Source organism: Caretta caretta, chromosome 2, assembly GCF_965140235.1.
Source record: "Caretta caretta isolate rCarCar2 chromosome 2, rCarCar1.hap1, whole genome shotgun sequence".
Taxonomy (NCBI): Eukaryota; Metazoa; Chordata; order Testudines; family Cheloniidae; genus Caretta; species Caretta caretta.
Window position 1 is genome coordinate 61,240,131 of NC_134207.1, and position 15,910 is coordinate 61,256,040.

General features: G+C 42.7%; 1 protein-coding gene across 3 annotated transcripts in view; it reads left to right on the forward strand.

Annotated features, from left to right (window-relative positions):
- The first annotated feature begins 9,507 nt into the window (after positions 1-9,507).
- Positions 9,508-15,910, forward strand: part of ARFGEF1 (ARF guanine nucleotide exchange factor 1) — a 186,475-nt gene continuing 180,072 nt past the window's right edge. Inside the window, exon 1 of one of the 3 annotated variants that reach the window (XR_012666954.1) lies at positions 9,508-10,142. Coding sequence is in view for 1 of the 3 variants with exons in the window: in XM_048840867.2 (XP_048696824.1) it covers positions 10,019-10,142 (124 nt within the window). In the remaining 2 variants the exon portion in view is untranslated. The remainder of the gene's footprint in view (positions 10,143-15,910) is intronic. The other 2 variants (XM_048840867.2, XM_048840868.2) reach the window with 2 other exon arrangements.

Genomic DNA, 15,910 nt, shown 5'->3' on the forward strand with positions numbered 1-15,910 from the left:
CCGATGTGTCGAAAGAATAGTAAATATGGCAGGCGACCAGCTTGGCTTAACAGTGAAATCCTAGCGGATCTTAAGCATAAAAAAGAAGCTTACAAGAAGTGGAAGGTTGGACATATGACCAGGGAAGAGTATAAAAATATTGCTCGGGCATGTAGGAATGAAATCAGGAGGGCCAAATCGCACCTGGAGCTGCAGCTAGCGAGAGATGTTAAGAGTAACAAGAAGGGTTTCTTCAGGTATGTTGGCAACAAGAAGAAAGCCCAGGAAAGTGTGGGCCCCTTAATGAATGAGGGAGGCAACCTAGTGACAGAGGATGAGGAAAAAGCTAATGTACTCAATGCTTTTTTTGCCTCTGTCTTCACGAACAAGGTCAGCTCCCAGACTGCTGCGCTGGGCATCACAACATGGGGAATAGATGGCCAGCCCTCTGTGGAGAAAGAGGTGGTTAGGGACTATTTAGAAAAGCTGGACGTGCACAAGTCCATGGGGCTGGACGAGTTGCATCCGAGAGAGCTAAAGGAACTGGCGGCTGTGATTGCAGAGCCATTGGCCATTATCTTTGAAAACTCGTGGCGAACTGGGGAAGTCCCGGATGACTGGAAAAAGGCTAATGTAGTGCCAATCTTTAAAAAAGGGAAGAAGGAGGATCCTGGGAACTACAGGCCAGTGAGCCTCACTTCAGTCCCCGGAAAAATCATGGAGCAGGTCCTCAAAGAATCAATCCTGAAGCATTTACATGAGAGGAAAGTGATCAGGAACAGTCAGCATGGATTTACCAAGGGAAGGTCATGCCTGACTAATCTAATCGCCTTCTATGATGAGATTACTGGTTCTGTGGATGAAGGGAAAGCAGTGGATGTATTGTATCTTGACTTTAGCAAAGCTTTTGACACGGTCTCCCACAGTATTCTTGTCAGCAAGTTAAGGAAGTATGGGCTGGATGAATGCACTATAAGGTGGGTAGAAAGTTGGCTAGATTGTCGGGCTCAACGGGTAGTGATCAATGGCTCCATGTCTAGTTGGCAGCCGGTGTCAAGTGGAGTGCCCCAGGGGTCGGTCCTGGGGCCGGTTTTGTTCAATATCTTCATAAATGATCTGGAGGATGGTGTGGATTGCACTCTCAGCAAATTTGCGGATGATACTAAACTGGGAGGAGTGGTAGATACGCTGGAGGGCAGGGATAGGATACAGAGGGACCTAGACAAATTGGAGGATTGGGCCAAAAGAAATCTGATGAGGTTCAATAAGGATAAGTGCAGGGTCCTGCACTTAGGACGGAAGAACCCAATGCACCGCTACAGACTAGGGACCGAATGGCTGGGCAGCAGTTCTGCGGAAAAGGACCTAGGGGTGACAGTGGACGAGAAGCTGGATATGAGTCAGCAGTGTGCCCTTGTTGCCAAGAAGGCCAATGGCATTTTGGGATGTATAAGTAGGGGCATAGCGAGCAGATCGAGGGACGCGATCGTCCCCCTCTATTCGACATTGGTGAGGCCTCATCTGGAGTACTGTGTCCAGTTTTGGGCCCCACACTACAAGAAGGATGTGGATAAATTGGAGAGAGTCCAGCGAAGGGCAACAAAAATGATTAGGGGTCTGGAACACATGACTTATGAGGAGAGGCTGAGGGAACTGGGATTATTTAGTCTGCAGAAGAGAAGAATGAGGGGGGATTTGATAGCTGCTTTCAACTACCTGAGAGGTAGTTCCAGAGAGGATGGTTCTAGACTATTCTCAGTGGTGGAAGAGGACAGGACAAGGAGTAATGGTCTCAAGTTGCAGTGGAGGAGGTTTAGGTTGGATATTAGGAAAAACTTTTTCACTAGGAGGGTGGTGAAACACTGGAATGTGTTGCCTAGGGAGGTGGTGGAATCTCCTTCCTTAGAAGTTTTTAAGGTCAGGCTTGACAAAGCCTTGGCTGGGATGATTTAATTGGGGATGGGTCCTGCTTTTGAGGAGGGGGTTGGACTAGATGACCTCCTGAGGTCCCTTCCAACCCTGATATTCTATGATTCTATGATCTTCTACTCCTGGGGGAATTCATGTCCCCTGCAGATTTTTTTTCTCCGCAGAAAATACATTCTGCCAGAGAGGCACTTCAATTACGCCTGTTGCACCAGAACAAATTGCAGCAGGCTCACCATAGCAGAGAGCAGCCGGCTGCATTCCTTACAGCACCCTGCCAGTGGGACCAGGTTAGGGGGAAAAGGATATGGGGAGGAACAGACAGGGCAGGGCAAATGGGGCTGCTGGGAGGATCACATAGACAGGGATTTAGAAGGGTTAGAGGGGTGGGACAGACTGGGGCAGGGGCTGAATGGGAGTGGGAGTGCAGGGCCACATGGGGATGAGGGGTGGCTGAGTGGGGGTGGAAAGACACAAAGGGACGGGAAGGTGGTGCAGGGCCACATGGGTATGGGGGTGGGGTGGCTGAGTGGATCTGCAGGGAAACAAGGGATGGGGCAGATGTGCCTAACTCCCCAACTCCCTAACAATTCTTCCACTCCAAAAAAAGTCCATACTTCTACCCACACCCAACAACCCTCCAGGTTCACTCCCAGGGTCCTTCCCAGCAATTTCTTCCCACTCCCTCAGCTACTACCTCTGTCTCCCAAGCCTTTGCACTGCTTCTGAGGTGTGCAGGAAATACGTTTCTGTATTACAGTTTAAATGAATTACTCAAAGTTTTCTGTTAATATACCTAATAAGGAATCTATTTGTCAAAAAACATTTCCTGAATTTTTTGTTGTTGCCTGTATTGTTACAGACATACTTGCTGACAGGTATTTTGAAGTAAATTACCAAAATAACTGAAACTGGTGTGATTATATTGTGTTCTTTTGACAAAAAAAAATGCAGAATTTTAAAATATTGTGCACAGAATTTTTAATTTTTTTGGCTCAGAATTTCCCTAGGAGTATATTATTCACTTGAACCCTGCATGTAAGTACAGTGTAATTACTAATGAGTCCTACTAGCAGGTGGATTCAATTAGCTCCGATCAGGATACTACAGGGGCTGAATCTTTTCGTAGATGGTCTGAGATAGGGAAAATTCTACAAATTGCCAAGCTTGTGGAAAAAGTTTATGTTGAAGTTTATATTGAGTTGTTATTATTTGAGTTACCAATAAAGCCAAACCCAAGACAGGGGATAAGTTTTCAGTATGCATATACTCTGTTCAGAGAAAAGTGGGAACGTTACTTACTGACATCTTTGTTTTTCTTCTACTCTCTTTCAAAATACTTTTTATGAACCCAGATCCATACTCTCTATGGTTGGCCAGAGGGAAGCCAAAAATTGGAAGAAACTTGTCAATCACAAATTCAGTTGAAGAAGTTAAAAACTTTATATGCTAAGGTCACCACACTGTGGCCCTGGCCCTATCTTGTGCTGGGGACATCAAAAGGTTATACCTACTTTACACTTCTCAGATCAGTAAGTTGAATAAAAGGGAAATAAATTGCAGCTTTATTTCCCCCTTATTATTTAAAGAACTGTTAACTGTAATTAATTTAAAAGTATTAAAAAACCCAAAAAAACTCTTTTGGGGCGGGGAGGGAGAGGCCCAGTTTACAAAGACTTTTAGTGTTTTTCTTTTGACTAGCATGTTGATCTATAACACCAACTGGAAATCAATTAATTGAGCTGAAGTTGCTCTAACCTGAAGACAGAAACTAGAGATTCAAAATATAACAAACAACAAAAAAAGTGTATTGGATTTACATAGAAGTTGGAATGAAACAGCTGGAATACAGTATAAGGGGTTTGGGGGTTTTTTGGCTGTCTTTTCCCCCCTAGTCTCAGCAACAACTCTAGAGGCCAAATTTTCAAAAACTGGCCAGTTAAATTACACCTGTGACATTTGCACACACATCCTTTGTGTATGGAAATACACATTTACACATGCAAAGTGGATAACTGCATGCACACGTGCCATTTGCATGCAGTTACCTTTTTTTCTTCATAGTCTATAATGGAAGCCATCTATCTTGAAAGATGACGGTGTAAGCATCAAAGCAGTTCAGTGACTATGTGTCATGCTGCAGCATTGCAAGTGACTTAAAAGTCCAATTCACAACCAAAAGCAGTCCTTGCCAAAATTGCCAGAGACACCACAGACATAAGGCACAGGGCCCGAGGATAAAGCCAATGCACTATGAATACATCAGGTCTGCTGCAATGTTCTCTTCACTCTCTCTGCTTTCTGCTCTTTCAACCACCTCTCTTAAGCCTCTTTGACTCCTGGGTATAGCACAGTGCTCAAGTATAACCTGTTGGTAGTTGCATCTTCCCAGCCTGCAATGTCAATGTTGAAAGTTTTCGAGTCGCTCTTCCAAACATCCTTGAACCTGAGCCTAGGTCGATTCAATGACAAGTTCTCTGTACAAGTTCTCTGTCCGTCATCCATCGGATATGGATGACCAAATGAATGGAGACATCTGTGTTTGAGAATAGTGATTAGACTTGGCAATTTTGCTTTCTCAAGCACTTCAGTCTCAGGAACTTTGGTTTCTCACTTAATATTTAGAATACAGGGAAGACAGAAGATGTGGAAGGTGTTTAGCCTTTTCTTGTGCCTGCTGTAGATAATCCAGGTCTTGCCACCACACAGCAGCATGCTCAAAATGCATGTCTGGTAAACTTGTATCTTTGTTTTTCAATGTTAGTTTTCTGTTGTCCCAAAGTGGCTGCCTTTCCAATGTGAGAATTAAGCTTGTCATCTAGAGATAAATTATCTCATACAGATGATCCCAGATTGCAGAACTTGTGCACAGCTTCTAGAGCGGTGCTAGCTATTAAAACTTCTAGTGCAGTCAATACATCCTGTTGCATAATCATTGACTTTTTTAGACTGATGGTTGGTCCACATTCATCACAAGCTACTGCAAAGCTATTGTAACGTTGCTGGAGCCCTTCTTTACTGTGTGCAACAAGCACTGCATCTGTCAGTTCAGGTATGTAAAGCCTACTATTGGTACCACATAACTTAGTATAACCTGCCACGGCTTGAGTGCTCAGCAACTAAACTGGAGTGGCATACCCCTCACCAAATTGTGGGGGTATGCCAGATACCCATTGGAATGAAAAACAATTTCCACAAGGGAGTAATTCCATCTGGCACTGCTGCCTTGCAGCTGGTTCTTGATTGAACAAAGGCTAGGAGAGAAAACCCTGAACCAAATCTGCTGTGGAGAAAATGTCAGGTGGTTTGCACTGCCACTCAGCTCTGCCCTCCGGCATCTCCTGCAGCTGTGTTGGCTTCCAGATGTTTTGGTCTCCAAGCCTTTGGGCACAGTAAGTACTGTCAAGAGCAGGGCTTTGGTCCTAAGGCAAGTCTCTGCCTCCTTATTTTTTTATGCCTAGGCGTGTGTGCCAAAGGTTCAGGTACAATGGTTGCCCTCTTCAAACTTGCTTGTTGGAATGTGAGGACAATGTGTACTAGTATGTCAAACGACCTAGAGGAGGTCAACGATCCTAAACAGACCACCATCATTGACAGAGGGCTGGAGAAACTTGATATCGACACAATCACTCTCTCTAAAACCAGACTAGGTGGCACAGGCTCTCTACACAAGATGTCAGGTTTCAGAGTAGCAGCCGTGTTAGTCTGTATTCGCAAAAAGAAAAGGAGTACTTGTGGCACCTTAGAGACTAACCAATTTATTTGAGCATAAGCTTTCATGAGCTGCAGCTCACTTCACTGGATACATAAAGTGGAAAGTACAGTGAGGAGATTTTATATATACACACAGACCATGAAAAAATATACATTGTAAGGAGAGTGATCACTTAAGATGAGCTATTACCAGCAGGAGAGTGGGGTGGGGGGAGAGAAAACCTTTTGAAGTGATAATCAAGGTGGGCCATTTCCAGCACATTTCCAGGAGTTAACAAGAACGTCTGAGGAACAGTGTGTATGTGTGTGGGGGGAATAAACAAGGGGAAATAGTTTCACTTAGTATAATGACTCAACCACTCCCAGTCTCTAGTCAAGCCTAAGTTAATTGTATCCAATTTGCAAATTAAGGATAGTCACTTTGAGATCAGAAATTGAGTGTCCAGCGAGATTGAAGTGTTTATGAATGTTATAATTCTTGACATCTGATTTGTGTCCATTTATTCTTTTATGTAGAGACTGTCCAGTTTGACCGATGTACATGGCAGAGGGACATTGCTGGCACATGATGGCATATATCACATTGGTAGACGTGCAGGTGAACGAGCCTCTGATAGTAGGCTGATGTGATTAGGCCCTATGATGGTGTCCCCTGAATAGATATGCGGGCACAATTGGCAATGGGCTTTGTTGCAAGGATAGGTTCCTGGGTTAGTGGTCCTTTTGTGTGGTGTGTGGTTGCTGGTGAGTATTTGCTTCAGGTTGGGGGGCTGTCTGTAGGCAAGGACTGGCCTGTCTTCCAAGATTTGTGAGAGTGATGGGTCGTCCTTCAGGATAGGTTGTAGATCCTTGATAATGCGTTGGAGAGGTTTTAGTTGGGGGCTGAAGGTGACGGCTAGTGGCGTTCTGTTATTTTCTTTGTTGCGCCTGTCCTGTAGTAGGTGACTTCTGGGTACTCTTCTGGCTCTGTCAATCTGTTTCTTCTCCTCAGCAGGTGGGTATTGTAGTTGTAAGAATGCTTGATAGAGATATTGTAGGTGTTTGTCTCTGTCTGAGGGGTTGGAGCAAATGCGGTTGTATCATAGAGCTTGGATGTAGACAATGGATCATGTGGTGTGGTCTGGGTGAAAGCTGGAGGCATCTAGGTAGGAATAGTGGTCAGTAGGTTTCCGGTATAGGGTGGTGTTTATGTGACAATCGCTTATTAGCACTGTAGTGTGTTACATCTTCTTGTTCCATAGAAAAAGCAAACAAGAATGCCACAAACTCATGGTGGTTTGGGGTTTTTACGACCCTTGGTTGAATGTCTCATTGCAACATCAGAAAGTATCATACCACTAAGACTATATACCACAGGTGGCTTTGCCAACACCATCAGTACACATGACCCAACACTTTTCTCCATTTCTGAAGAGAAGAACTTGTTCTATCAGCAAGTCAACAGCGTCATCAGTAAGATACCACTGGACGAGTGACTCTATCTACTGGAAGTCTTAAACACAAGAGTTGGCTCAGATCATGAGACATGGCCACTATGCATTGGCCACAATGGAGTGGGAAAAATGAACAACAATGGGCAAAGACTACTGGAGCTCTGCACTCACCGAAGACTGTGCATTACTAACATCTACTTCCAAGGAAGTCACCACTGGAAGGTCTCGTGGAGACACCCCAGATCTGGACAGTGGCACCAACTGGATTTAATTGTCGCATGTAGAAAACAACTACTGAATGTTCTCCATACTCACAGTTTTCATAGCGCAGACTATGACATAGACCATGTGCTTGTATGGTGCAAAATAAGGCTTTCACTACAGAAATGTCATTGTACCAAACAAAGCTGTTGCTCACACATTAACATCAACAATACAAAAGACCAAGGAAGGAGTCTCAGAGTATAGTAATTTCAAGAAAATAATATATAGCCTGTTTCTGCCAAATGGACTGAATAAATCAATAGAAAACTCTCTTTTCTAAATACCACTTTGTATGCCATCCATTTATGGCTTTGCTAAGGAGATTTGTGCTAAGGCGATTTCTGCAAAACAAACAGTAAGGCATCTGCAGGACTTCTTAGTCTTGCCAGTTGGTCACCATTGTTAGGTTTGAAAAGCCAAAGCCACTTTGACATCTGCAGTGTATGAAACCGTGACTGGCATGGAATATCCATATTGATTTAGTATGATAAAGGCTTTTCAGCAAACACAGAGTCAGAAAAGAGTGTAATTAACAAACGCCACAAAATACTTTTATGGGGCGCTGTGCTGCTGGAGGTACAATCCTTTGGGTGAGACGTAAACCCAGTCTTAACTACATGAGGTCATTAAAGATCCCATGATGCTTTCTGGAACAGTAAGGGTGTTAACCATATTAATTATCTTGCTCAGCCTTCAATATATTAAATCACATTTCACTTGCCTATATTTCTCTTGCACCTTCAATTAGATACAGTATTTTCATTTGTTTCCTGCCCTGGACTGTAATGTAATGTGTCTGTATGCTATTGAAACAGCTGCTATGGTCTGTCCCAAAGTCAGATAGATTTCAGTTGTGAGTGACATCTCTATGTACCTTCTACTTGCCCCAGGGGACTGTTATTGGGCTTATACCAGGTCTACACTACAAACTGGTGCTGGGATAGCCACGGCAATTGTAGGTTTGATTTGTGACTGATGTAGCTGTGCCAGCAAAAGCCCCTAGTATAGACATAGTTGTACAGTATATACAGTTATAAAGCAAAGTTATAAAACAAAGTGTGCTTTTGCCAGTATATCTTATTTTGCTCGGGGGGTTGGGCAAGAATAAACTATGCCAGCAAAAGTGCAGTTTTGTTGGTACCGTATAAGCTGCATCCACACTATGAGCACTTTGCTGGTATTATATACCGGAATACTAATGCCAGCAAAATTCTCCTAGTGTAGACCTGGACTTAGTTGGGGTCAAATCCTACATTAGATACATTTCTACTAATTCTGAGTGCAAAATTTGGGCCTTACTGTTATTTATTGTTACTTAGCATTTGTTGAGAGCTGACCTTATGCTTGGTTCTCTACAGAATATGAAGAAAATACCATCCCTATCCCAGGGGAATAAGATCTAAGAAGATAAACACAGAAAACAATTAAAACACAAAAACACCATTTAATCATGTAGTGGAGGTGTAAAAAAATTACAGCAACGCTTTTTAGCTTAGGCTTTGTTTTACATATCTCACTGCACACTAAAGAGAGGAGAGGTGTTAACATTGATGTCCCTTGTGAAATAACTGATTTAAAATGGGACTTTAAGGGGGTTGAGTACTCTTTGCATCGATGGCAAAGAGGAGGCAACTGTTCAGAAAGATTGAATCTTTGTAAAATGCTTTGAGGTCTTTGGAAAAAAAAAACTCTTTAGAAGTGCACAGTAATATCATTAATAAGAAAAACTCCTGGTGGTCCTCCTCAGTATCATGAACAATTTGCAAATATACAAACACGGTTCCTACCCCTGCTCTTGTGAGTTACATCTCAGATCAAAGTGAAGGGCTGAGAGGCTGGGACAGCATGAACGCAGAAGATTAGGCTATCTCATGGACATAAATCCCTCTATCGTTAGAGGGCCTGCCCGAGAGAGTCCCAACTTCCTCCTGCTGGGCAGAGCAGGGCAAGCAGGTCTGCCCAAAAGAGTCTTACCCCCTAAGCAGCGCGAGACCCGGGGCAGTCTCCCTGAAGGGATCTCTTGCGGTAGCCAGGGTGAAAGTTTGCGGCGAGCAGCTCTGCCTGAGGGAGGGTTGTGGCTCCGGGACAGAGGAGCCTGAGGGAGTCTCTCCCCCAGCGACGGGCAGCGCTGCCTCAGGCTGGCTCGCTCGCTCGCTGGGCGCCCGGAGGGGGGCGGTGCTGCCGCTCCCTGTGCTGAAGTAGCTCCCAGGTGGCAGCGCCCCGCTCTCCCCAGCCCTCCCTCCGCACCTGTAGCGCGCCGCAGGCAAGTCCCTGCCGAGCCTCCGTAGTGCCGCGGCTCTGCCTGCCCGCTCCCTCCCTCCCTCCGCCTTTCTGCCGGGTTGGGGTATCGCGCCGCCGCTTCCTCCTCTGCAGCCCTTCGGCCGCGGCCCTGACGTCGTTTCCTTCCAACATGGCGAGCGCAGGTCGTTGCCGCCGCTAATGGAGGCTGGTGCGGGCGGGCGACTCCGGGGCTGAGAGCGCCACGGTCGGAGCTACCTGCCGAGCGGGGCTGCAGCGCCCAGGCCGGGCCCGTCCCCGGGGGCCTCGCTCACGGCGCGGTGACCTGCTCCGCTCCCCCTCCCTGCCCCCCCCCGCGGCCGGGCGGCCACAGTCCCGGACCTGCAGCCGCCCGAGTGCCCCCCGCTTGCCCGGTCCCCGCTGCCTTCCCCCGGCGGGAGCGGCCGGTCCCCCCGATCGCGCCCATGTATGAAGGCAAGAAGACGAAGAACATGTTCCTGACCCGGGCCCTGGAGAAGATCCTGGCCGACAAGGAGGTGAAGAAGGCGCATCACTCCCAGCTGCGCAAAGCCTGTGAGGTGGCCCTAGGTGAGAGCCGGGGAGGGAGGGGGGGCTGGGGCAGGCGGTGCCCCTGGGCTGACCCCCTTCCTCTCGGGTCCCCCTCTCCCGCAGCCAGCCGGGTGATGGGGGAGACAAGGCGGCGGTGGGGCCCGTTGGAAGGGGGGCGTGATCTGGGGGTTCACAGGCGTTGGGGGAGCGGAGGGGGGCTGATGGAGGGATTGGAGGGGGAGAAGGAGGGTTAGCTGGGGGCTGGTGATCGAAAGGCGGCATCAGACAGGCCTTTGTGATCAAGCCGAAGATGTGGCCGTCCTGGTGTTTGTGTAACTGGGGATGGGAAGAAGAGACCGGGGGGACCAAAGTCTTTTGGTTATTACACTGCAAGCAACTACTGGTGTGTTTGGACCCCGGAGAGAGAGAGGTTACCGAGTTGCCCCTTGTTGACAGCGAGGGGAAGGGATGCAGTCAGTTGCCCTGGCGGGGTTTCACCGCCCCACACGCCCAGGATGAATAGGCAGAGAAGAAGAGGTGTGTGTGTGTGTGCTGAGCTGAGCTGAGCTGACCTGGAAGAACAAGGCCGCCGGGGAGGGAGCAGGTGACAGGCAGCGATAAAGGGGGAGGGAAGAGAAAGAAAGGGGGATGATGGAAAACAAGAGACAATGACTCTCAGGCCACATCTAAAATTGATGTCTGTTCTCTGAATTAGGAAGCTATTCTATAGGGAGGAAGAATGAGGGTGGAGGAGATTCAGTCCATAGCTGTCTGAAAGGAACCTAGGTAGTGTTTGTGTATGGAGAGAAAAATAGCTGCTAGAAAAGGGGGTTTCTTTCATGTATTGCAGAGTTAATGTAACCACAGTGAAGGGAGATAAACATTGTGGGTGCGTTCATGTTGCTCTAGATGAGTGAAGTATTAAGGGTTGTGACATAGCTGACTGTATAAGGTTTAGGTGAGGAGATACTGAGAAGAAAAAAGGGTTGGCTGTATGAAACATGCATTTTGGCTTAAACATCATGGTGTAATGAGCACAGGCCAAGGCACTGATCTCTGGACTGAGAAATGACCGCACATTCATCAAGATGATTGTATCATTTAATTGGAAGAAAATCTGCCTTTGAGTTGTTTAGATGTATTCTTTTTATCCTTAAATTGTCAACGCTGTCGGTGTTGTTGAAGTGATTTTATCTTATGAATTTTTGGTAATATGTTCATTTTAAGTAGATTTATTTAAAAGGACATAATTAACCTGAAATTTACTTTAAAAAATCAATTATAAGTCGTTTCATGCGCTATACCAGCTCATGAGTTTTTCTGCTACTTTTGTCGCTTTAAAATCATATTTTCCTTTTTAAAAATAAAATAGTTGTCTCCTTTGTTTGTGATATACCCTGACCAACAGAGGAAATTGGATATAATGAAACTGAGACTATTCACAAAGTGCTGTCAAACACACAAAGTAAACAAATTGAAGAAAGTATTTCATCTCTAATCTTTGTGATAGTTTTTTTTTTTTAAAAGACAGAAGTGGGATAATGTCCATTTTGACTTACAACATAGATTACGCACTTACCCTTTATTTACAACTTAAATTCAATTAACTAAATATAAAACATGCAGTTTTAAAAACTGAGTTTATATCTGGATCATTTTATGTGGACTTAGACAGTAGGAAACCTCATGTGATTATACTTTATTTCAGAAATTCAATTATTTATTTGTATCCCTGGAGCATCCAGATTCTACTACTAGGATGTTGGTCCCATTGTGTTAGGTGCTATAAAAATATAAACAGCTCTTGCCCTAAAGATCTTGCAGTTTAATATCCTGATCATGCAAACTGATCTTTGCTGGCAGACCCATACTCACAATGAGCCCCACTGATTACTGTGTCAGTGTTGAGTTTTACTGAAATCTTCAACTGTGGTTCCAATTCCAAGATTAGCATCTAAATAGGGACCAGACATGACACATGGGTGTGAAGACGGCAGAAGACAGGAGAGTGAGATAGATAAGGCAATACAAGATTGTATATATTAGCTAATATAAAACATGAAGACTTCATGGGTCTTTTGAATAGTATAATTGAACAAATTATAGTGTTTTTATTGTAAAAAATATTTAGATTGATAAAATAAAAACCTTAATGGGTGATTGTTTGGGGACTCAACATTTTTATAGCCCCATCTTCTACTTAGAACAATGATATTTAGCTCTTGAATAGCAGTTTCCATCCATAGATATCTACATGCTTTACAAAGGAAGGGAAATATCATTTTCCCCATTTCACATATGGGGAAACTGAGGCATGGAGTGAGATGTCTCACCCACACCACATCGTGGCAGAGATAGGAATGTGGCTGATTCCTAGAAATGTTATGATTCCTAATCTATTCCCCTATCAGCTCGGACTGCCTCTCCACATTATTATAGAAGTCTTTTAATTGTAATTATGTAAATCTCGGTTTTCATTTCTTGCTTATAAAACCAAAAACATTACCATCTTGCATTTTTGGATGTTGAGTGCTAAAACCAATTGTTAATGAAACTTTAGTGAGGCCTTACATAATGATTTAAAGCACCTGCAGGTGATCTGCTGAGGAGTTGATTTTGTTTTTCTTGGTTAAATGGGATTTAGCTTTTACCTAATGTTACTAAAATGCATTGTATATATTTAAATCAGCTAAAATATTGTTGTCAGTCTGAATAGTTAATCCACAAAGTTCTAGTTAAATTATTTCATGAATTTTTTTAAAAAGCTTTTTCATTACTATTTTGGGATCTTCTCAAGCATAGCAGTGCCAATGATATAATAATAGGATATTACCTACTGACAGTAGATTAGAAGAATACTGTAATTAAAATCAGTTGTGACTCTGATCCAAATATTAGTTCTGCCTGGGTCCTTGTTTTGCAGGATATGTTTTAGTTAATACAGATCTGCATATTAAACAGAAGCTAAAAAATATTTTAGCCAAGGAGTTTTTGGACCCACCTTTTGGAGAGAACCTTTAATAATAACAACAACAGCAAATACATGTGTGCCATGGAACCAAAGGAAGGTGGACAGAGAATACATTTTGGTCTCTTTATGCTTTCTATTTAATTGTGTTCATTGCTAAAAATCTCAAATGCTTAGATGCCTTAGAAATATGTAAGATATACAATACTGATATAATATGAAGGTCCCTACTCAACTGTTTACATTTACTGCTCAATCATAGTGAACAACTAAAGGCATGGGGGGGGGGGATCCTGAATCTTAACAGTAAAATTATAATGGACTCTATCTGTAAAGAATTTGAAATGCACAAAATAGCCAGCTGCTGCTTACACTGTTTTCTTCATACAGGTATATGTGGCCATCATTAGACAAGCCTCTCTGCTTTTTTTTTAGAGTAGCAGCCGTGTTAGTCTGTATCCGTAAAAAGTAAAGGAGTACTTGTGGCACCTTAGAGACTAACAACTTTATTAGAGCATAAGCCACGAAAGCTTATGCTCTAATATATTTGTTAGTCTTTAAGGTGCCACAAGTACTCCTTTGCTTTTTTTCAATAATTTTTTTTTTGTATTGTTCAAATTGTCAGGTTGGTGGGGTCCAATATTTGGTCTACTTAATGTTCCTTATATTAGATCTGGCTGTAAATTTTACATCTTTGTTTCTAAAAACAATTTTTTGGCGTTCCTTTTGTTCTGTTTTTTTAAAATCATGTGGTCAATGTCAGGAGCCCAGCATATATAAATAACAAGTAAAAAACAAAAAACTTCTAGCGTACTCATGTACTAAGCAAGGAAATTAGTAAGGAAACATTATTTTGAGATTTCAAGGGGTTATTGTGAACAACAGGGAGTTTAAAACCTTTAAAATAGGAATATTTTCACTCCTTACTTATAATCCCTACATATTGCTTGGCATTCTTTACTATTACATTTTTCTTAGAATCTTACTCTGTAGTGTGTTTCCCTTTTGAAGCGTGAATGAAGGAAACTTTTTTCTTGAGTATTAACTATGATTGAGTATGATTCTTTCTGCCAACCAGGAGTGAAGATGAGGTTCTTTTAATGTAAACATCTTCATTTACCAGTTATTAAAATGTAAATTTAACCTTCTTTTTTTTTTTTTTTGTGCACACAAAATAATTTGAATTATAGCTATGTTTTCTTCAGGTTTTTTAATCCATCAGAATTAAAAGTCTGGTATTTACATTCCATTTTACACCCCCCCCCCCCAATTAAAAGCCTTTTTACCTGGATTCTGGTCTCGTCTGCCAAGTTGTGTAGGGTTTCATACAGAACACTGTCAGTTAAGTCTTGAAATTTTCACTTTTTTTACATTCCATTGTTTGTAATGCTTCTGAGAAGCCTGAACATTTCATATATTCTTTTCCACTCCTTTACTGTTTCTTGTGGAACACAGGTGACAAAAGAACTGTACATTGTTTACTTATTTGTGCACCAGTATCTTTTAAAATGTTATCAGGAATGCATTCATCTTTTGAATTGTTTGTTAATTTATTGCCTAATGCAGTCAATAGAATTAGATCTCCCATTATTCTTAGTGGGGCGCAGGCAAATGATTGCTACCATTTTGTGTTTTGTGGTTGTAATTTTAAGTTTTTCAACCATATTGCCAGATTATTACATTGTCAAGGTAAATTGAAACGTGTGCCTAATCTACTTACGTATCCTTAAATTATTTTTCAGTTTGGATGGTAACAGGATTTTAATTTATTAATTGAAATAAAATGTTTAGTATTAAACATTTTTGTGTCAGTTGGTGTGTGAACCTGAATGGCTGGAGAGAGAATTCACAGAAAATAAGATTCACTTCTGGAATTTGTGGTTTATATACACAGTACTTGTGTAACCACAAGTTAGAATGATCTCTGGTCATATTCCCATCAACCATCTTAAATCTGTAAACTCCAAACAAACTATATAGAATTGTAAACAAAACAAGAATAATGGAACTACTCATCTGCTTGAAGTTCCATGCTCTGCTGAACTGATGACACTGAAAACCCTGCCTGGAATTTAATCCACAAAAATCCATGTTGTTGTCTGGGTTGGCAAGGCCTACATTTATGACCCCACTGGGTGACGTGTGACATGGCTGTGGAACCTCCTGCAGGGAGGTCTGTTCAACCTTTGTACCGTGTCACATGCACGCTCTGTGTGACCATTTAGTATAGATACCACGTCATGCAATTGTTGCAGTGATAAATATCAGCATAGAATTACAATTTGAGTGTCATTCTCTGAAAATGACAAAAAGCTAGACTAAACCTACCTCTCAGTAGACTTGATTCACCTTCCCTTCAATCTGTGAAAGTAGAGATGAGCTGGGTGGGTCTCCTCTGCTCTGCTTTCTCTACTCTTCACTGTAGAACTCTTTCACATAGTCACCTTCTAGAGTGGGAGGGAGTGTTGGATAGATGTGTAGTAATAGGTATAATAGTCAAAAAAAACAAAGGCCATGTCATGAATATGTAGAGCATTTAATAAGTCCCCTTAAAAGTTAGTGCAGTGATAAAAATTTAGTGATTTAATTTATCATTGGCCTTTTCTGGAATAAATTCTCTTGCAAAGTTATTAGTTATTTTTCTTGTGTACGCTGGCAGGCTTCTTATCTTAAATGACATCTTGTACCTTGTTACTAAACTTAGTGGTTAATTTTTAGATACTGAGGCCAAGATTTTAGAGCGCCTATATGCTTGATCGGAAAGATACAATACTTAGAAGAATTACTATCTTTTCTCTTGTACTCTTGGGTTGCTATGAAAAGAATAATAAACCTTGCA